Source organism: Spea bombifrons, chromosome 5 (assembly GCF_027358695.1).
Source record: "Spea bombifrons isolate aSpeBom1 chromosome 5, aSpeBom1.2.pri, whole genome shotgun sequence".
Classification (NCBI taxonomy): Eukaryota; Metazoa; Chordata; class Amphibia; order Anura; family Pelobatidae; genus Spea; species Spea bombifrons.
The window spans coordinates 101,392,578-101,415,103 of record NC_071091.1 but is presented as its reverse complement, the minus strand read 5'-3'; the positions used below and the strand labels follow the sequence as shown (position 1 = coordinate 101,415,103).

Below are 22,526 nucleotides of genomic sequence, written 5' to 3'. Positions count from 1 at the left end.
TTACCAAATCCTTGTGTGCACATAAACGTTCAACCATTTGCAAAATATTATAATATGAAACAAAACTCCAGCTTGATATACTTGCATTCATCTGGATACAATATACATTTTTCATGTCACAAGCAAATAAACAAAAAGCACTCTTCCTTCCTATATAAATAATAATAAATAAAGAAGAGTAAGAAAGCAATCATTTTTAGGGCGTACGAGGACTGAGGATATCTCATATATAGATAAAATCCGGCGAAGATATATAAAATACATTATAAAATACATTATAGATACATTTAGCACCATGTAGACCAATGAAATGTTTCTATTGATTACTAGGAATTTAGCATTTTTGCACCAAAATTGGTCCACTATCTTCATAAAGGTCATTGAACACACTGAACAAAACTACAGTTTTATTGCTAATTTTATCTGACAGACATACTAATTGTCTAATTTCTCAGGCATAGACCATTTAAGTGAGGACGCTATTCGTTTAACTTAATAATTCTGGAGTTTTAATAATAGAAAATCAAAAATAATATTTTACAAACCTATTGTTTTCCATTTGGCTCTTTGGGGACAAAAGAGCCTTCTGAAAATCTTTGAGAATTCTGTGTATTGCCCCTATTCCTAGTATCAACATCTTATCATGTGATGGAAATATTAGTGCATATTTAGAAGAAACCTTGTGAAAATCTATTTTATTTTGAACACTTGTGGTAATAAGGCTAAACATGCAGTGCTAGCATTTGTACTGGAACACACACAATAGCCATACTACCACGGGGTCACGTAACATCACATGGGGTTACCTAATAATCCTTGTGAGGCCCTGTTTCAATAATTTTGAACTGGAGAGGAGGTCGATTGGTCCACCAATGAGGAATACATATTAAACGACTTTCTACGTGGTCGGGGTCTCTTTAAACCCAAGGAATTCTTCTGCTAGCCTGCTGGAGCTGGCTGTCAGGAACCGGAGGGATTCAAATCAGCAACCTTGGGCATGGTAGGTAAATCACCTATTTGAGCTGCTGGTTCTTTTGGTCTTTCCATGGACATATAATGCCTGCATGCTCTGGAGTCACATCTGCCCCTCATTCTCTCATCAAGGACCTACATAACCTAGCATGCTCCAAGCCTCAGTGCTAGAGCATTGTGTTCCTGCTCTTGTAAACTGAGCTAGTCATTTGCTGCATCTGATATGTCTGCCGTGTCTGACCCTTGGCTTTGGACTCTGACCTAGTTCTAGTGTTTGTCGCTTGATACCCTGATCATGATATTCTGGTTTCTGACATTTGGCTTGGACTAAGTCTATTCTTTGGATCATAATTTGTACTGTGCATTGGTCAGCATCCTCTACCGCCTGCTGGCCTGCTACTGTCTGCCTGTTTCCTGCTGGTCTACTGCTGCCTGCCAGTCTGCTGCTTTCTGCCAGCAACCCTGCCAGCCTCCGCTGCCATGTGTCCAAGTGCCCTGCCTGAGAAATTTCCTGAGTCCACCCTGTGGGATTTCCTGTCATGTGTTCAACGCCCTGCCTGAGGGCTATCCATCTTACTTGAGCCTGCTTGAACTCTGATACTTGGTTGTTTGCTGAGAGCGGACCCTTACCAGTCGGGCCACAGAGAGCGGGCCCCTGCCAGTCCGGCCACAACGAGCAGGCACCCACCAGCTCGCCACAGTGCCCAGTCCGTAGGCTATCCAGTTGTTTGCCAGTACGTGGGCTATCTCGTCGTATTCCCAGCCCATGGGATATTTAGCCACAGTCTCCTGCATGTGGATTTTTTAAGCCGTGTGTCCCTACTTACAGTTTCTATCCTGCCTGTTTCTGTATTTCCTAGAGATGGCTCCTAAACGGAAGACTAAGGCTATAGCGGGAAGAAGTCCTCAATCGGATACATCACATTTGTCTCCCTTCAGCCATGCTCTAGGCCTGAAACCTGCCCCTGCATCACAATTCCAACCTGATCTAGCACCCCTTGTCATTACACTGGCTGGGGATGAGTATGATGCGCATGCGCTTTGGTGAGCAGGAGATGTGTTCAGTCAAGCACATCTCTTGCGAGCCTAGAAGCTGCAGGGCAGAGAAAGAAGCAAATGCAAAGGGGGTGTTTATAGAATCTTTTCAAGGGTTTGCAAGCGGGAAAAATAAAACTTAAAGCAGACACTCGTATCCAGTTGCGTGCGTAGAGTATTTGGCACCCCAGGCGTATCCTTTCTTCGGCACCTCCCACACACACTTTCTAATGTGAAAACACCCACAAAAAAATTTAATGTTGCCAAGAATAGTTATTGCACATATTTGAAAACTTGCTTGTCTGTGCCATCTTTGCCATCAAACTGCTTATCTGTGTCATCTTTGCCCCTATATAGCTTCTCTGTACTCCAAACAGCTTGTCTGTTCCATCTGTGCCCCCAAACAGCTTGCCTGTGCCATCTTTGCCACCAATAAAGCCTTTTGGTGACTCCAAACAGCCTCCCTGTGCCATTCTTACACCCTAAACAGACTGTTTGACACCTAGAGGCTTTAAAGAGGCCGTCAAGTAAATATAGTGGATATACCCCAAAAGGATTTATTTATTACAGTGGGAGTTGGCAAGTAGATTTTAAAATACCTGGCTTCATTATATACAGACAAGGTTCCATCCCAGTGAGTTTTTTGTAGCCCTGTATAATGCATAATGAAATAAGTAGCAGTATTCAATGTTATTTCATTAATTCTGCTATGCATTTTACCTGAGAAACTTGCTAGAGTTTTTCTTTCAACTTGTCTTCTGTATTCCGTGTAATCTGGTGCAGATTCCTACCTAAGTAAGCCTCAAACAGTTAAATATGTATATGAATTAGACATGCTTATTAACTATATATTTTTTTTTCTTATAGAAAAGCCGTAAAATGTAATGTTTTTCATAATTGTATGTGTAGGTTATGCAACTTCTTACAATTACATGTAGCCTGTATAACACTTAATCACCACAAGGGGGTGCCATTGTACTATCTATCTGTCTATCTATCTATTTTATTTTAATTTATATAAATTAATATCTTTGACTGAAGAAAATGTGATACTGAAATACTTTTCATATTTAAACCATGTGACTTTATAAAGTAAGAAATGATCAGATGGTCCTAAGTGAACATGAGGTGACTCATGAGACACATGAATTATGTACACGCATATTAATGATATTAATGAATTACTTAATCAAGTCAACAGTCAACAACAACATTAGAAAAGTGTCTTGGGGGTAAGGCAAGGTGGTCGTCCAATTACAAAATACAGAATGCACTTTTTTTGCCTAGTGTGTAACACAATAAGAACTGTTTGGAGACACGTCTGGATTACATTGTATAGCTGTTTGTTAGTGTACGTGCAGTACATATATGTAATTGTATATATATGTATCTTAATATGTCAAGATGGTGTTACTATGAAAACCATTAAGTAACAAATGTGAAATGACCACACTAAACATAAACAAAACATTTTATTATCCTTCAGATAACTGCTACTTGCAGCTGAAGATTATACACTGGCGCTTGTAGTTTCACATCTTGTTGGAAATCATGATAAATGTTCTATAAAAGTCACAAATCCAGAGATGATTGTAATGCAGGGGATCCAGGATGAATGTTCATTACACCTTTGTTTTTGGGAAATAGTAGTTTCTCGTGCAGACATTTTGCATTACGCCACAAATTAAACTCATTTTATATGTCCTTGTACTCGTCCTGCGTAACTCTTGTTATGTGTATGTGTCTGTCAGTCACAATAAAACTCATATCATAGTTTTTATATAATTTGTCCAAACATTTTACAAAGTCTATTTTCTCCATTGAAACGGAAAATTCATCCGTGTCATTTCAAAGGGCAAAATGTTATTTTAAAAGGTGGTTTCGAGAAATATATATACACAGTACTCGGCATTATACCCTGGACCAGGGGCGTACCTAGAGTATTTGGCACCCGGGGCGGATCCTGTAAGTGGCACCCCCCCCCCAAATGTAAAGACATCTACAAAATTATGTTGGCAAGAATATTTATTGCACCAATTTGTAAACTGTATGTCAACTGTAAACAACAAGAAATCTGAAAAAATAAATTAATAACTTATAAGTAAAATAAATACGTTTAAATAACATTTACTGAACATATAATAGTGCTTTCTTTAATAACCCTCCAAAAAAACGGCGTCCACATTGCCCACATAGACCCTGACCAGCACCCAAATTACACACACATAGGACGTGCCATCTTTGCCCCCAAACAGCCCAGCATGAGTCAGCATTGTTCCCAAACAGCCGAGTGTACGCCACCTTTGTCCCATAAACACGCTACCTGTGCCATCTTTGTCCCATAAACACCCTGCCTGTGCCATTTTTGTCCAATAAACACCTTGCTTATACCATCTTTGCCTTTTTGACAAATCAACTATACACCTATGATTAACACAAACACTTTTACAGTCACTCACTAATTCACTTTCATTCACACAATTCATTCACACAATCATTTATTCTTTTACACAGATTATTTACACATATTCATTGATGCATTCTCACAAATTCATTAATTCTCTCACTCATTCACACAATTCATCCACACATTAATCCATTCATTTTTGCTCTCTCATTCTGACTCTTTATTTCAATATTCTTGCTACCCTCCTTTCTCCCTATCTAACCATTCTCAACCCCATTCTGACTCCCTTCTCCCTATCTACCCCCTATCCCCCTGTCTCACTCCTTTCTCCCTATCTCCCCCTCCTAACTATCTACCCTCTCCCCCCTCTGAAGTTCACTTACCTTTCAGGAGTCCTGCGGTGGGGGTGCAAGGCCTCTGTCTCCCAGCTCTGCCACTGTATGGAACAGTATAGAGTGATGGGAGTTATGATGTACTTTAGAGCATAATGAAAAAGACATTGGAAATGGTACAGCATAACACCCATCACTCTCACACACTTACCAATCCACAGATTCCACACATACCAATCCACACATTCCACATTTACCAATCCACAGATTCCACACATACCAATGCACAGATTCCACACATACCAATCCACACATTCCACATTTACCAATCCACAGATTCCACACATACCAATCTACAGATTCCACACATACCAATCCACACTTACCAATCCACACATACCAATCCACATATTCCACACATACCAATCCACATATTCCACACATACCAATCCACACATACCAATCCACAGATTCCACACATACCAATCCACACATACCAATCCACAGATTCCACACATACCAATCCACACATACCAATCCACAGATTCCACACATACCAATCCACACATACCAATCCACACATACCAATCCACAGATTCCACACTTACCAATCCACAGATTCCACACATACCAATCCACAGATTCCACACATACCAATCCACTCTCACTCTCACTGAATGATTTCCTACCTTTCCTCTTTTCTTCTAACAGCAGTCAGCTCCTTTTCTTCCTCTTCGCTCCTCTTCTTCTGTCTTCTTCCGGTTCAGAGGGCACAGACGGCGGTGGGCGCGGCTTCAGTGCTGTGCGCCGGGATCAAACAACAAACCCCGGCTCACAGCAGCAGTTGCCGCGCAGATCGCGAGGGAGCGGTATCGGAGGTCTTTAACAGACCTCCGGCTCCCTTCAGTGATTTTAAGCCGGTTCCCAGCTTAAAATCACTGAAGGGAGCCGGAGGTCTGTTAAAGACCAACGATACCGCTCCCTTGCGAGCCTTCTCCTCCAGCGGCGGACATTACTGTCCGTCTCTGGAGGGGTGCCGGGTGCCGCAAGTTGGCACCCCCCTGATGAGCGGCACCCGGTGCGGACCGCCCCCCCCGCCCCACGCTAGGTACGCTACTGCCCTGGACTGTCACTTTGACCCAACAATGGTAAGCACTCATTCAGCCGCTCTCACAGAGTATCCTACTGAAAACAGTAAACATATACCTTCTCTGATACCTGTAATCAGGACCGTCTGGCCATCTGGCATACCGGGCAAAACCAACAGAAGATTGGATGCTGGAGCCACTGGCTTTTGGTGTGCAAAACGCGTCAAGGGTGAAGTCTGGTCCTGTTGGTTGAAGTTATTGGCTGCTGCTGTCCAAGGACAGGAATAAAGTTTTTACTTGAATTTTATTTTACTTTACTTTATTTTACTTGCAAATTTGACTTCAATGTTATAATGGCTTCCATTACTCCCAGATGTGCTGGTGTTTCTTGAGGATTTCTGCTATTGAATATGGACCTGGGGTGGATCCGCAGGTGTTGCAGGACACAAAGGATTGTTCTAGGATTAGTCAGCTAGAGCGTTTCCATTATCGATTGTTTATTTGAATCATTGTTGGGCTGTGGGTCCCTACAGGCTGTCTTCATTTGGGGTTAAATCCCCTGCCCATTAATGTTTAAAGAGAGGCCTATTCAAGTCTTACCTCGTTGATTCCCTAAACAATGATACATAAATTCTAGCTAAAGGTAGTCCTGAACTTAATTTTCACAGTGAAAATTGTAACATCTAATAGCCATGGATCAAAACAAAATAAATAAAATAAAAAAGACTTTACACCAAGACAAAACTCAGCTTATACTCAAAATATGGGCCTATCAGGAGTATCACAGACCTATTAAAAAAAGAAACAATAACATACAAAAGTATCTCCTTTTCATTGGGAGGGTTGAAAGTTTCAGGAGAGGACATGCAGGATTCAGTTGAACTCACCTGAATTTAAAGTTGAAGGCTTTCGCATGCCCTCACAAGCAACTTACTTGTGAATCTGTGTAAGCGTTAGCATGTAAGGGCGTGTGTTCTTAGTTGAGTATGTTCAGTTAAGTGAATCTATAACTCAACTGACCAAAAGATTTCTTAGTGCATGGACCCCAGGTACTTAATAATGTTGTGTCTATAACCTATGATCCTTGTCATCTCTGGCCATTGGTATTCTTTATGTACACCCCGGGTTCCAGACGAAGTGGCACCCCAGAAAAGAATATTTTCTTGTGCCTCCCCCATTCTTTTGCATGGATGATCAATTAGTTCTTATGCAGGGGAAGCTGACCCATCACACCCAGGCATGCATTACACGCAGCAGCCATATAACTATCCAAATCACAAGGGCAAGTGCCCCTGGAGCATCCCGCACTTACATCTCTGTGCACCACGAGTAACAGCACCTACAGATGGTTAACTCCACCAGCTTCAAAACCTGAGCACCCGGCTACCAAAGAGGATGGGCAGGAAAATGTCTTCTTTGAATAAAATCTGGTAACTGCCGTTCCAGGCCTCCTTTTTATACCCCTTAGAAAGGCTCTCTTACCCCCTTCCATATCCGGCCCTCATGTGCCATTGGGGTATTAGCCATTACCTGGCACAATTTTTTCCCCAATGAAGCCCATTAAATTACAAGGTACCAGACCTGCACCTCATTCATTGGGTTCCTCCACTCCATTATTGCCCCCAGGGCTGTTCTTGCATACCCATACACATATAGAGTGCTGTAGCAAGGTATGTATCCCTTCCCGAATTTCTTCTGTTTTCGCATATTTGTCACAACTAAATGAGTCAGCCCAACAAGGGAATCTCACTATTAGACAATGATAACCCGAAATGTGCATTTTGTGTTTAATTGGTTGGATGATCTGAAACATTTAAACATGACAGATAGCAGAAATAGAAGAAATAGGGACTGGGTAAATACTTTTACACAGCACTGTACATGCACATTCACGCTTGCCCTTACACACAAACATCCTGGCTTACGCTCTCCCTTGCATGCACACGTCTAACACAAAACTTTCAAAACACACACTGCCTCTTCCCTTTCTCATTATCTATCCCCTTTTTCTTTATCTCTCTACTTTCTCCTTAATTCTCCTCCTCCTTAATCTCTCCCTATCTCTCATATTTATCATTATCTCTACCCTTTCTCACCCTCTCTGCTCTTTCTTACTAGCATCTCTCCCCTTTGTCTCTTACCTTTCTTCCTTTCCTTTTCTATCTCCTTGATTTCCGTGGTAGGAGCGCAAGGTCTGTTCATACAAGGTCTCATCAATCACCAGCATACAATGTGGGGAGCACTGAAGTAGCGGCCTGTATGAACAAACCTTGTGCTTCCTTCATTTTTGGGTGGTTAGAAGCAGATACATGACCTCCCCAACCGGCCCAGCTCCTGCATCGGTGAATGCCCCCCTGATTAAGACACCCCAGGCAACTGCCTTGGCCACCTGGTACTAAGGCTTGCATACTTGGAGACTTCATCCCCAAGCCAGCAGTTGTCATGGTTCTAGCATTCCTTCTGAAGTGCCGGGGTTCTGTGAAAACAGATTTACTGCACATGGTATGGTCCCAATCGAACTGTGCGTTCTTTCCACGGCTACACAACTTAGTGCTAGTGTTTACATTGTTCACGACAGATGTACTTCTACTATCATCCACAAAAACGCTGACTGATTCTGTGGGATAACGTCCCTCCATATCCAGTTTGGGTTCACTGAAACAGTTAACTTGGAGAAGAATAAGTAATGGCAGGTAAAGAGTAATAAGGAAGCAAAAAAACTTTGACTCATCTTCTTCATTGTTGACTTTGACTCGTCTCTTGTTGGAAAATTGCATTTGGTGGTAAAATTGTTTTGCTGTTGTGTTGTAAATAACAGTCCAACGCAAAACGAGCAGAACAGATGCGATATGGATTTGTTTTCCTGGCAGAATTTTTTCTCTCAGCAAAGGAATCTTGTCCCAAATCTTACTAAAATGTGTCTCATCCAAATTCTGATGGTATCAAAACACCCTGAAGAAATATGTGCATGATGGTCTTTTTAGACCTCACGTTGTTATTGTCAAATCTTTGAACAATGCAGCAAAATACCCTTCACACGTGTAAAAATAATATCAAAACCAAAAACATTCAATTTGTGATGGATCACTTCCCCCGTTTATCATAAATATCGTGGAAGAAAAGAAAGGAAAGCTCTAAAGTTGAGACTGTAGCTGAAGAAAATGTTGCAGTTCGCCATCCATGGTATTTTCTACCAGGAGAACCTAGAGCAGACCATTCTTGAAACATGTGAAAATGCCACAAAGTCGCGTGTTGATATGTAGTATGTAGTTATGTTGCATTCTGTGCCATGACGCAATCACGTGCCATGTTCCGATCTCCAAGAGGCTTTAAGTTTGTGAAAATTCGCTCCGGATCATGAGACATATCTCATAGTTACTATTTATGTGGCTTTTTCCTATAAATATTATAAACATATTCTTTGTAACCATAGGACAACAGCATAAGGCTAAAAACGCTTGGTGGGAGTTCCATTCGTTGTACTTTAGACCTTTTACATTCTTCCTTTCTACAGATAGTTAATATGAACAGGACAATCACATTGATTTATTGCAATGCTCTCTGCATCTGGATTCCAATGAGTTAATTTATTACGCTCCTGTTGACTGATACTTAAGGAAATATGGCATGGAACAAAGGCTCAGCGGGAAGGGCAATAGGCAATTTCAGCTAACACCATGGTGACAACCCAGACATTCCACTGGTAGCGGTCTATTTCAGAATAGAATATAACCATTTGTCACATAATTTATTAATATTTACACATTAGCATCCACGCTATGAGATCCCACCACAGCAAGGCTGAAGAATTAATCAATCAGACCCGCTATACTTGCCCTTCTTGTTTTTGGTGTGATCAATAATGTGGATACCAGTAGCGCTGCTTCCCATTTTATTGCAACACCGTAACATAACCTTTAAAACCCTCCAGCTACCCAGTGGGTTCCTCCGCCAGCGTGACCAAGACTCCCAGTGCCATAAGCCGTCTTCAGGGCAAGCGCCTGGATGACAAAGTTAACAAGCAAAGGGGACGACACAACAAAAGCAACATCCCAAACCATAGAATGAACTTTCAGCTTCAACAAAGCTTGAGCGGTGTCCAGGGGGAAAGAGATAAAAGCCATCTCTCTCATCTTCCCTTAACCCCAAAACCTGCAATGTTGTACACGCTGCCCAATGGGAAAGGGGAATAATGGCAGGCAGCCTAAGGCCTAAGCCAGCAGTCATGTCCCCTTTCCCTACTGGTGGTCCCTTTACCAAGGTTGTGGTAGATAAGTGGAACAGCCTCCCAGCAGAAGTGAAAGAGGTTAATACAGATTTAAATGAATTGAAATGGGCAGACTAGATGGGCCGAACGGTTCAAACATGCCATCAGATTCAATGTTTCTGTGTTTCTATCTAACCATATTCACAGCTTCCACTGTTTGGTTAAGTATGACATAGACCAAAGGCGAGAAGCAGTTTAGCTTCACCAGAGTATATATCACAAAGGTTAAAAAAAAAATAATAATAAAAAAAAAAAAATATATATATATATATATGCATCCGAAATGTGTACAAATTCATCAGAGCAACAGATTGCTACCCATTTTTGATACACAATTAAAACAGATTTTAACCCTTTGAGTGCACCTCGGGCTTATTTCAATGTATTGCAAAACACAAACATTGGTGTTTAAAGGGTTCGAGAAAATGACATCACTTTCTGACCACACCAATCCAGCAGATGCTGCTCATTTAAACAAAAAAACGGTAATTCTATCCCACGGTGAGGGAATACTAGCATAATGACAGGCTGCGCAAACAGAAAGCTGTACACAGCCGAGCATTATTCCAAACGCCAAAGCGCAGAATGGAGAGCTCTCCTGTGCTGGGGCTAGAGACTTATGTCTTTACTCCTATTGTGGGTCTCTATTCAGACTTGTCACGGCTCGGCACTGCACTCAGCCCATCAGGTTTCATGTTGGCACAGATTTAATGCTTTATGACATAAAAGACTGTAAAAATGATAGGTTTCAAAGCTCACGAGATCCATCATAATCTCATACAGTACAGTCATCTTCAGTTTTAGTTCTTAACGTGCGGTCAAGACCAGCTTTTTTAAAGGAAAAAAGATTTGTCCTTGAGCATAAAACCCAGTGCTGTATAAACTATTGATACAAATTAGTTTTTTCTCTTGTTTTGTTCCAATAAATTCACTTTACCCTGGAGGCCGCCATTATTGTCAGTGATGTGATATGTTGGGTGACTTTCCCTGCTCAAACACCGCACTGATCCGATACTTTATTTCAATTCTAATGAAGCCCGCTCTCCTTAAGCTTTCATTAGTCAGTGTGTCCGGCGGAGTGATTAAGAATGAGAAAGTGAGGGTGTTTTAGACCGGGATTAGAAAACATCACAAAATTCTTGAAGATATGCCCAGATAGCATACAGTCTACATTTTAAATATCCAATGTGGGACACCACTTTTGGGGGATGTAGTTAGAGATGTGTCAAGAAAGTGGGTTTTTAAGGAGATTTTATATGTGATTTTGCAACTAATTGGTAGCTATCTACATAATATTGTGTCCCCCCAACTGAAACTTTGTCGGGGGCTGCAAGCAAGCAAGGGGAGAGAAGAAGGAACAATTAGAAAGAAGAGAGATAGAGATAAAGAGAAGAAGAGAAATGGAGATAAAGAGAAGATACAGAGAAGTGAAGAGAAATGGTAGAGTTGAGATACAGAAAAAGGACAGAGATAATAAGAGATGGGGAGAAAGGAGAGCGATGGGGAGAGATAATGAGACATTTATGCATTATGTGCCACCTTGCAACTTAAAGAGTTAAAAAAATGAGAAATTCATTTAAATCTCTGGTGTTCTACAAACAAAACCACTTTGTGGTTTCACAAAGTGGTTTTATGTGAAAATGAAAACCCGATCAAGAGTTCTACAAAAATACCGTAGTAATGACAAGCATCCAGACCTCCCGGGCCTTACATATAATTATAACCTCTAACAAACCTAATGTTAGCGCCTGTAGTATACCCACAATTGCCTTCCCATGTCATCATTTTCTTTTTCGTTTACTTCAAATTAATGGCAGGCGATGTTTTCAGCAGTTTGGCAAACAGGTTTTTTTCTCTGCCCTTTTTTCACTAAAAATATCCTTGAGACGACTTTAGTACTTTGATGGGCTCAAAAAAATTAGTACATTATAGAGTGCATGAAAATACCTCGTATTTTTGGCTGATACACAGTGGAATTGCTGAGAGGGCATGGCCCCCTACATAATAACATGCCCCCCCTACTGAAATGCTATTGGTGACTGCAAGCAAGCAAGAGGAGAGTTATGAGAAGAATGAGGTGGACAGTGGAAAGATAAAGAGAAAGGAGAGAGATAAAGAGGAGGCAGGATAAACGGAGGAGAAATAAAGAGAAAAGGGAGAGTTGAGATAAATTGAAACGAGAAAGGGTGAGAGGTGGGGGGAAGTGAGAGATAATGAAACATGAGAGAGAGATAATGAGAAAGGGGGAGATAATGAAAAAAAGGGGAGATAGAGAGAGAGAAGGGAAATATGAAAAGAAATGGAAGTGATGAGATAAAGAGAAAGATGAGAGATAGGGGATTGAAGAAAAGAGAGAGTGATAAATCAGAAGAGAAGAGATAGGGGTATCAAAGAAAAAAAGATTGATAAAATAGAAAGGGGAGAGGTAGGGAGAAAAAGGAGATATAAAGAGAAAGAAGAGTAGAGATAAAAAGGAAGGGGGAAATAGAGAAAAGGTGAGGTAAAGAGAAAGTGGAAAATAGATAAATAGAAAGGATGGGACGAGAAACAGAACAAAGAGTGATAAAAAAGAAAGGGGAGTGATAAAGAGAAAGGGGGATGTGAGATAGAAAGGAAATGGAGAGATGAAAGAAAGATGAATGGAAGAGATAATGAGAAATTGGGGCGGTAGAAAGGTAAGGGAGAGATGAAGAGGAGGAGAGATGGGGGAAAGGTTGAGGCAAAGAGAAAGAGGAGGAGAGTGTGACAGACTCCTGGTATTCCAGCTGAGCACCTCCATTATTTTTTTCTTATTACACTCTAAGCAGATTGTTAATTTATAAATGTTCTGCACACATTTGTGTGTACATGTATGTATGTTTGTATCTATGTATATATGTGTGTATAGCTTTTTATAATTGCCCCCGTACTTTCATCCATGCCCCCCCTGTAAATTTCATTACATACAGGAGAGAGGCTGGGGCTCTGGGGTATGAGGCTCTGCCTTTTTGGTGAAGTGAGGTAAAAGAGGCACGATAGATAGACTGACGGAGAAAGAGCGGTGCAGAAACATTGCTCTTACTCCACAAATATATCCAGAAAAAATGGAGCTGCAATTTTCCTCCCCTCTCAAAGTGCCACCTGGGTCTCATGGACCTAATGGGACCCAAGTAAGGACCATCTCTGGCCACACGCTACACAAGTAGAAAAAAAGTAGCGTGCTGCTGCACATATCCAGCTCCTCGCCACACGGAAGTGAATAAATAAGGACCCGCTCGGAAAAAGTTTCATGGAGTCCCCCCAGTGTTTGCAGGGTTTTTTTTGTATAAAAGCATTAACACAACTTTCAAGCTAATATTCCAGTTCATCATCCTATTATATTTGGACTTATGGTCTGGTTCACAATGTTCATTTGAAGCAGCTCCAAGTCTGTTACTTATAATTTCCTACTTTACCTTTATGCTATTGTCTTTTCAAGTTTAATTTTAATTTATAAACACCACTTCGACTAATTGAAAAAGCAGCAGCAAGGAAGAGCATTGCAAATTAAGATAAATATCTACCAGTCCGGGTATGAGTTATGGCGATTTCAGAGAAATAATAAAAGTATTTGAAGTTGGACCCAATAAATGTAAAAAAAAAAATACAGACTTTGCACATTTTAAAATTAGAACCTACCCAAATTAAACGCTATCCTCTATCGTAATTTCATGCTTATTTATCTTAAGGTCTGAAAGCTGATTTTTTTGTAATTTGTAATTTAAAAGTAGCAAAGAGACATCAGCCTACCAAAAGTACTAAGTTTAGTAAACTTAATTATATATATCTTTTTGGAGGGTTTCTGATTACGTTTACGAAAATCACTAGTTTTTACAGCAATAGGTCCGTAAAACAAGCTAGTGACACATTTCATGCGCTGCAACCGAATGTTGGGCTCTATGGAGATTGCTCTAAAATTAAAACTTTAGCACAGAACTGACCTTTTAAGTATTGTCCAATGACACAAGTTAACATTCCATAACTCATAACTTTATAGATGGAATTCACCGGCGGTTACTTTGTAGAATTTCTTTTGCAGGTCCTTGATACATAGTCATGATTTCACACTATGGTCCTTCCACCCTACAAGCGTGAGGCTGCTTTAAGCAACCAAGTCTTTATTTTTTTTAATCTTTAAAACTATTAAACTAGTTACAAAGTATTTTAATATACAGTATTGTTTTTCAAGAGACTGCCTAGAAAACTGGAGTTTCCTTTTAAGAATTATGATCAAAAGTTTAGCTTTTGAGTGGTAATCCGGTACCATAGAATCTAGAATAGAGATAATTAAAATGTACGGAAAAGAAGCTTATTGAACCAATATAATGTTTTTCATTAGATATTCTAGGGAATATATTAGTTATGAATATTTATTAACAAATATCAGAATTTCCTAATTTGTTTTAAAAAGTTTGTTTACATTTCTAATTCACGCACATTGCCAACATTTTTTGATATGAAAGAATGTAACTGACATACCATATATATTTTGTTATTTCCAAATTTCATGGTTTTACTGCCTCTGGAAATGTTCTTTTATTGAAAGAACAAAGGAATGCATAAAATGCAATTACTGCGAGCTGGTAAGAAAACAATGTCCTTGTTTATTCAAAGTCTACTGAATGAAGAATATAAAGAAAGTACCTGCTGTTCCTCATATAAAAAGCATGTGGATGTTTGATTCTTGTTTGGCGGCTTCAAATGAAAAGTGATTGTTTTGTGGAGGACTTTTGGAAGTTAAATATACCTGGCATACAGGAACCTCCAAGTTAACTATGTCAGGGTGACCTTTGTTTCATCTAACTCATCCCCAGTGGCCTCTAATGAAAGCAGGGGATATACCATAATATACTTCTTGTACATGTTGAGTAGAACTCCTGGGAGCAGGAGGGACAGGGTATGTATGTTTTCTATTAACGTGTATGTGGGTGTGAATGTCTATGTATAAGTGTATATGAGCGTGAATGTCCATGTGTAAATGTGTGTGAACATGGATGTGTATGTATAAATATGTGTGAGCTTGAATGTCTATGTATAAGTGTCTGTAAGCACGGATGTGTATGTATAAGTGTGTGTGAGCATGAATGTGTATGTATAAATATGTGTGAGCTTGAATGCCTATGTATAAGTCTGTGAGCATGAATGTGTATGTATAAGTGTGTGTGAGCATGAATGTGTATGTTTGTGTGTGAGCATGTGTAAGTGGTGTAAGAGGGAGTGTGTGTTTGAATAAGTGTGCTGGTGTGTGTTAGTAAGTTTGCGTGTTAGCATGTGTACATTTCTGTAAGTGTGTTTACATATGTGTCTCAGAGAATATTTTGGAGAGAGGAAGGGGTAATGATAGCGCATACAAGCTATTTGTGGCAAAGATGGCCCAGATAAGCTGTTTAGGGGGTAGTATGGCACTGATAAGCTCCTTGGGGCAAAGGTGGAACGGTTTGCTTGATGAAGCTGGGGGGGGGGTTCTAGTTACACACCTGACTGCATACATGCATGTTTACATACCTATGCTTTTAGGATTTAGTAGAGCCAATCAGGGGAGTAGTTAAGTAGTTATGATAACAGAAGTCTCATTTTCCAACTTCAATTACTAAAGAACACTTGTTCCAGGTGCAAAATGCATTCCTGTCCATGCAATATGTGCTCCAATATGCATTAAAAAGTAAAATTTCGAGCGCTTGACTGTTCATTTAAAAACTTAACCACAGTTGCCTCTTGCCAAAGTTCTGGATTGTGGCTATTAATAGATTCTGTCCACATAAATCTGAGAATTATGGCAATTTTCTCATAATACTGTATGGTACAAATTGAGTATTAAAAAAATCTGCATAATATATTTTTTTAAAACCTGGAGCTCAGATACTGTAGGGTTGCGTTGGATTTTGTTGTGTTACAATCTTATAACGAAAAAGAAAAGTACTCAACTTACGCATATGAAAGATTTTGCCTCACAACTTACCACTACAACTACTCCTCTGTACCTACTCTTTGTTGCATGAATATTTAATAAAAAAATTCCTCTGTACCTACCATCACTACCTAAAGGTTCTAAAGAATTTTGAGTAAAAATTGTGAGAATTGTTCTTACTAAATTGATTTTTCAGTTAGTAGAAGTCTTCAGGTTAAAAAAAAAAGTCTTTGCTGTAACCAAATGAAATCTATGCCCAGGAAATTCCAGTGGGAACAGGGCATGTTGTATAAATATTGACTCTCATACATATTTATTTTATGTCATTCCTGACGGTTCCTTCATAGGCAGCAAGAAAAACAAGCGATTATTTAAAGATCGCTATTTAAAGAACCTTTTTTTTTTTACAACGTATGATAACTTATAGATCCATTTAACGTAATTATAAATTATTTTGCAACCGGCACTGCAGTAAGTTTAAAAAAAACTGAAATAGAGATCATTTAATATGTGTATATACCATAATACTGGCAGATATGTTGGTCAGTGGCACATTTGTGCTGGTTTCACATACAACCTGCTAGTAGACACCTTGGGCAGCCACAGAACATCATGTATAGAAAGAGAGGTTTTTGTATTTTCTTTTTTTTTCAGTTCTAATAATTGTCATTTAAATCTCAACAACCAGAGGTTGGTGAAATGGATAGAATTTAGTATATATAAAAAAGTATATAAAAAGTATATGGAAGAAATCATCTATGATTTTAAAACCCCAAAAGAAGTATGAGTCCTTCTTCTCCGTACACAAGACCTCACATAGACAACGAGGCATTAATACAGTTGGGTTATAATAAGTGCAGGAGCATCCTGGGTAGACTTGAGCAGCTGAGCTGGCATATATATATTGTCAGATAGAAAGTATATGGGCTACAGAAAAAAGAACCTGACCCGGAGACTCTAGGAAGGAAGGCTTCACCCAGAGATTCCAGAGACAACCTAGAGTTAGTCCTGCCAACACCTTAGACTTCCTTGTTACGTTTGTCCCTCCAATGTTGGTTAATGAACTTCCATTCATAATCTGCCTTTGGTCTACCTAGAAAGTATTTTTCATAAATGTTGACAGATAAAGGGCTCCTTAATCATGGTATTTGAAATATAATCTGGTAACAGACTTCTTTCTACCATCATAGATTTGTGTAAGGACACAATCTATATTTCATCAGCTTGGAGGAGAGAAGAGAGAGGGGGACCTTAAAGTGAAATAATTTTTTGTTTTTAAAAAAGTAGAAATTTTAGGATAAGATGCAAGGCTTGGAGGCTTAGATGTAATGAAAGGTAGTTTTACTTTACTTAGAATGTGGTCGATAAACGGAACAGCCATGTGAAGTAGTAGAAGCTTATACGGCGAGGGTGCATATGGCTACCGTAAAGATATGACAAGACCAAGGACCAAAGACAGTTTAATGTCCCTGACACAACCACTATAGAAGAATGTATAGGAAAGTGCTTTGTGAGTAACCCAAGTACTTTCTTGTTTAAGCTGGCAATCAGTGGCAGGAAAGTGCTCCAACTGAAATCAATGGGAAGATTTTACACCCCCGCACCAGACCCCTACACGCAGCGTTCCGCAGCACCAGAGCTGACATGAGTACATCACGTGGAGCAGATGCATTTGGCTGAATGCATCTCTTATATGGCATTTGTAAAACAGACCACACAGAAATTTAAAGGCACCACACAGCTATTATATGCATCAAACTAAAGAGGCTTTACATCAGGAAAGATGGACAAACAAGATGGTCCAAATGGTTCTTATCTGCTGCCAAGTTCTATGTTTCATTGTTAAATTACAGAAAAATCAGACAGCACAATGTGCCTTATAATACGGATGTTTTATTTAAGTAAACTTCAGCCAGTGACCCCAGACATAAACATAGAAAGTCATTCATCAGTATACAACAGATAAAAAAAAAAACACTTTACTGAATCTATTTTCTATGAACGTAAGCCACATTAGGTTGTTTACACATGTTATGACATATTGTAAAAGGGTTGACCTTTCGAAATGTTTATCCTGTTCAGTGCCAGAAGTGTGTGTAATACATGGAAAAGGCATGTTTGCATACAGGGTGCTATGGATTTACTGTGGGCTTTTCATGACCTTCTATTACTTAATGGGTTAATACCCTCTTGGAATCCTTTATTGTGTGTGTAGTGTACATTTGTGGTTTCTAAACATATGACATTTCTATAGCTGCTTTTGTCAGACCAAGGCTAGACGGTCTATACCAGAATATGCTGCTGGTCCTGAGAGTTCCTAAAACAATGACATTCAAAAGAACACAGCAGAAGAGGTATATATTTAAAATCTACATGCAGGGTGGTAGAAAATGGAAGAGCTTCCCAACAGAAGTGTTAAAGGTTAATACAGGGAATTAATTTAAACAAGCATGGGATGGGTATACAGCTATCCTGAATCTAAGATGAGACAGAGGACAGAAAAAATGGGCAAACTAGATGGGCCGAATGTTTTGTATCTGCCATCAAATTCTATATTTTATTTGTGTTGCCTCCTGGGTGGTGCCTTAACAAGGTTACAGAGCCTCCATGCACACCCTCTCCCTCCATGGTGCGTCCTTATGCAGAAGAGCTCCGGAATCCCTGGTCAATGGAGTTAATATCTGGAGAAGTGGATGAAAAATTAATATAGAAGAAAGAAAAAAGAGGCAAGAGAAAAAGCAAAGTTGCGGGAAAGGAGACAGGGATGCAGAAGTATTCAGTGGAGAAGGTAGGGGGACATTGAGAGAGAGAGAGAGTGAGTAAGAGTGTGAGTACATGAGAGAGACTGAGTGAAAAAGTGTAAGAGTAAGTGAGGGTGTGAGAAAGCATGAGTAAGTGTGAGAAAGAGAGTGAGTGTGAGAGAGCATGAGTTAGAGAGAGTTATAGAGAGCGTAGGAGTGAGTAAGCCAGTGAGAGAGTGAAAAAAGCAACAAAAAAGCAAAAAAGAAAATGATGATGTGAGATGGGAGTTATGCTGTACCACTGTCAGTGTGTGGCCCAGCATATAGTGATGAGAGTAATGCAGTACCGTCATCAGTACCTGGCTCAAATGATAGTGATGGGAGTTATGCTATGCCATCAACTGTGTCTGGCTCAGTATGTAGTGAAAGGAGTCATGCTGTACCACCATCTGTGTTTGGATCACTATTTAATGATAGAAGTCATGCTGTACCATCTGGATCACTATATAATGACAAGAATCATGATGTACCACCACCTGGATCGCTATATAATGATGGGAATGGTGGTGTATCACTATCAGGGAGTACCAATCTCCCCCATTTCTGTATATCTCCGCATCCACTTTCTGTCTCCTTTTTCTCCCTACATATCCCCCGTTTCTTTTCTCCCTACATTTCTCCCTTCTCTTTTTATTTATCTCATCTCTTTCATTTCTCCTTTGACACCTTATCTCTCTTTTCTCCTTACCTTACCACTTCTCATTATCTCTCTCCTTTCTCTTTATTCAACCCTCTCCCCCATCTTATCATCTCTCTCTTTTTTCTCTATCTTTCCTCTTATTCATTATTATATTTGGTATCTCCTGATCATTCCCTTGCCTGTAGCTTACATAAAAGTAGCACACATTTTTCCACACACTCTCACATTTGCACAGGCTTATACATACATGCTCAAACACTGTTACACATATACATACATGCTCACAAATATTTACACATCCATGCTCACATACGCATCTGTGCTCACATACACGTCCATGCTTAGACACACATAGAGACATAGAAAGTGATGGCTGATAAGGACCATTCGGCCCATCTAGTCTGCCCAAATTCCAAATTCTTTCCTTTGTCCCTGGCCTTATCTTATTTAGAGCTTAACCATATGCCCATCCTATGCTTACTTAAATTTCTTCACTGCATTAATATCTACCATTTCTACTGGAAGGCTAGTTCATGTATTCACAATCTTTCAGCAAAGTAATATTTCCTGATATTACTTTTAAACCATTGTCCTCTAGCTTAAGACTATGTCCTCTTGTTGTGGTAGTACATGTCTTCGCTCACATGCACATACGTATCCATCCTCACACATACACATCCAAGCTCAAACACACTTGCTTATACACATCCATGCTCACACACTCTATGTATGCCTCTGGTGATGAGCACCCTGATATGACATCATAACCCAGCACTCAGCATTCATTTGGGGCCAGTTACTATAATCTCCATAACTGGACCATAGACACGAATGGAGACTCTGGGGCCATTGGGAGCTATGAAGTTGAGATTTGTGGCTTCCGCCCATTTGTGTAAAGATATTGAAGGGTGAGACTGAGGGGACAGGCAAGACTAAACAGGCTCAAAGTAACTAACGTACGTGCTGGCATATATATTTACACACACTCATGCTAACACATGCTCTCATGCTAACACATATACACACTTATGCTAAAACACACACATACACATTCACTCTAGTATACATACATACACACTGTACATACATACTCACTGCTTCCCTCTCTGCTTCACCCCCTTTCTTTGTTCTTAGCTTTTTTAATAGTTGCTTCCAGAGGGCAAAGAGCTTCTCTTGTACCACTGGGTCACGTAACATCATTTTAAGTGAGCCCGTTGCATTTACGTCCCAGGGTAAGACAAATTATTCAGTGGACAAAATTCAACAGCAAGCGAAATGGTGGACAAATACAGTGTAATTTATTTAAATATTTTCCCGGAGCAACACAGAGGTTTTCCTTTCAGGGAACAGTCCCAGACTGAGACCTGAATATGTTTGCTGAGCTTGTCACTCCCAATTATGCGGATCAGGGATGCAGACTGTATTTGTTCTACCATTCTTTATTTGTAACTGAAGCCAATTTTGTGAATATGCACAATAACATACAACAATGTGTACTTCTGTAAAAAGCCATTGGAGCACTTTTTCACACACTCTCATACTCACCTGACTGGTTAGGTCAGGACTGTACCCTGACTAGGATTACCGCATCAGCCATTTTCCAGGATACATACACATTGCACAGTTTCCCTTTTGTGATTTCATATACGGTACTATCTATATATACATATTTGCTAACATATGTGCAATCCATCACTGCACCAACACTTTGTGTTTGTGAGGCTGTGACATCAACATAGAATTTGACAGCAAAACACAAACCATTCTGCACATCTAGTCTGCCTGTATTGCCTGCTCTAAAGACCTTTATGTTGGTCTCATCATTGATTCAGGATAGCTTTGTGTCAGTCCCATGCATGATTTAATTCCCTTACTGTGGGAGGCTGTTCTACCTACTTTCCATCATCCCAATAAAGTAAAACACTCTTACATTACATCTAAGCTTCTGACTCTCTTTTTAGACTATGGCCTCTAACATTTCTCCCCATGTGTAATGTAAATTTTATCTATCTATCTATCTATCTATCTATCTATCTATCTATCTATCTATCTATCTATCTATCTATCTATCTATCTATCTATCTATCTATCTATCTATCTATCTATCTAGCTATATTTTTATTGCCCTAAACCATACAAGAAAGTGCTTTGGTCCAGTCACGAAAGGGGTTAATAGTCAGTATCCCATTCGCCCAGCAGGTGGCGCTGTTCGCTGGCACACTTCACTGTTACTTTCCTAGTTCTGTTTCCTTGCAGCCAACGTGTTGAAATGCTTTCAATGTTAACCCTTTAAATCAAGACACAGATCCTGCTCTGGATAATCGCTGCATCCCACTCCTAACCCCTCAAAGCCCGGCCATCCGGCTGCATTCAATCCTGCATTATTTGTTCTGCTTTGTTTGTTGAGCTCATCTCGGGTTTCCCAGCTCTTGCTCCACCCCACAGGGATCAGGAGGCAGAAAGCGATTAGTTGGCACTAAAACTATTTCCCAGTGGGAACTCTCGGAGTAAAGTCCTGTCCTCACTCACATGCTCTCTGAAGAATGCTCCGAGCATGGCCGTAGCGGCGGCAGCAGCAGGAGCCCCGGGCAGCCGGGTCCACCGAAGTGGTTTGCTGGAAGTTCTGGTGAAGGACAGGTGGCACAAAGTGGTGGCCAACTTATGTGACACCACCCTGGTCCTGAGCAGCGAAGACAGAGGAGGGGACAACATCAGCTCCAATGGCATAACAAATGGCTCCTACAGGAACCCCCAGGACTCTAGTAGCCCCAAAGGGGTAAGAACTGCCTACACTGACCTGCCAGAGCAAGTGCCAGAGGCTATTGCCAATAAGAAGAGGCAGGTCAAGGTGCTAAAGCAGGAGTTGGGGGGGTTGGGCATTAGTATCAAAGGGGGCAAGGAGAACAAGATGCCCATCCTGATCAGTAAGATTTTCAAGGGACTTGCTGCGGATCAGACCCATTCACTGTACGTGGGGGATGCCATCCTGTCTGTCAATGGGGTGGATCTGAGGGATGCCACTCACGATGAGGCTGTGCAGGCACTGAAGAAGGCTGGC

General features: G+C 40.3%; 1 protein-coding gene across 1 annotated transcript in view; it reads left to right on the top strand.

The window, feature by feature from the left end:
* Positions 1-21,812: 21,812 nt before the first annotated feature.
* SNTB1 (syntrophin beta 1) overlaps positions 21,813-22,526 on the top strand; it is a 69,156-nt gene continuing 68,442 nt past the window's right edge. The window contains exon 1 of the mRNA XM_053466354.1: positions 21,813-22,526. This exon is cut by the window's right edge and continues 19 nt beyond it. Within this exon, the coding sequence (XP_053322329.1) occupies positions 22,023-22,526 (504 nt within the window). The 5' untranslated portion in view covers positions 21,813-22,022.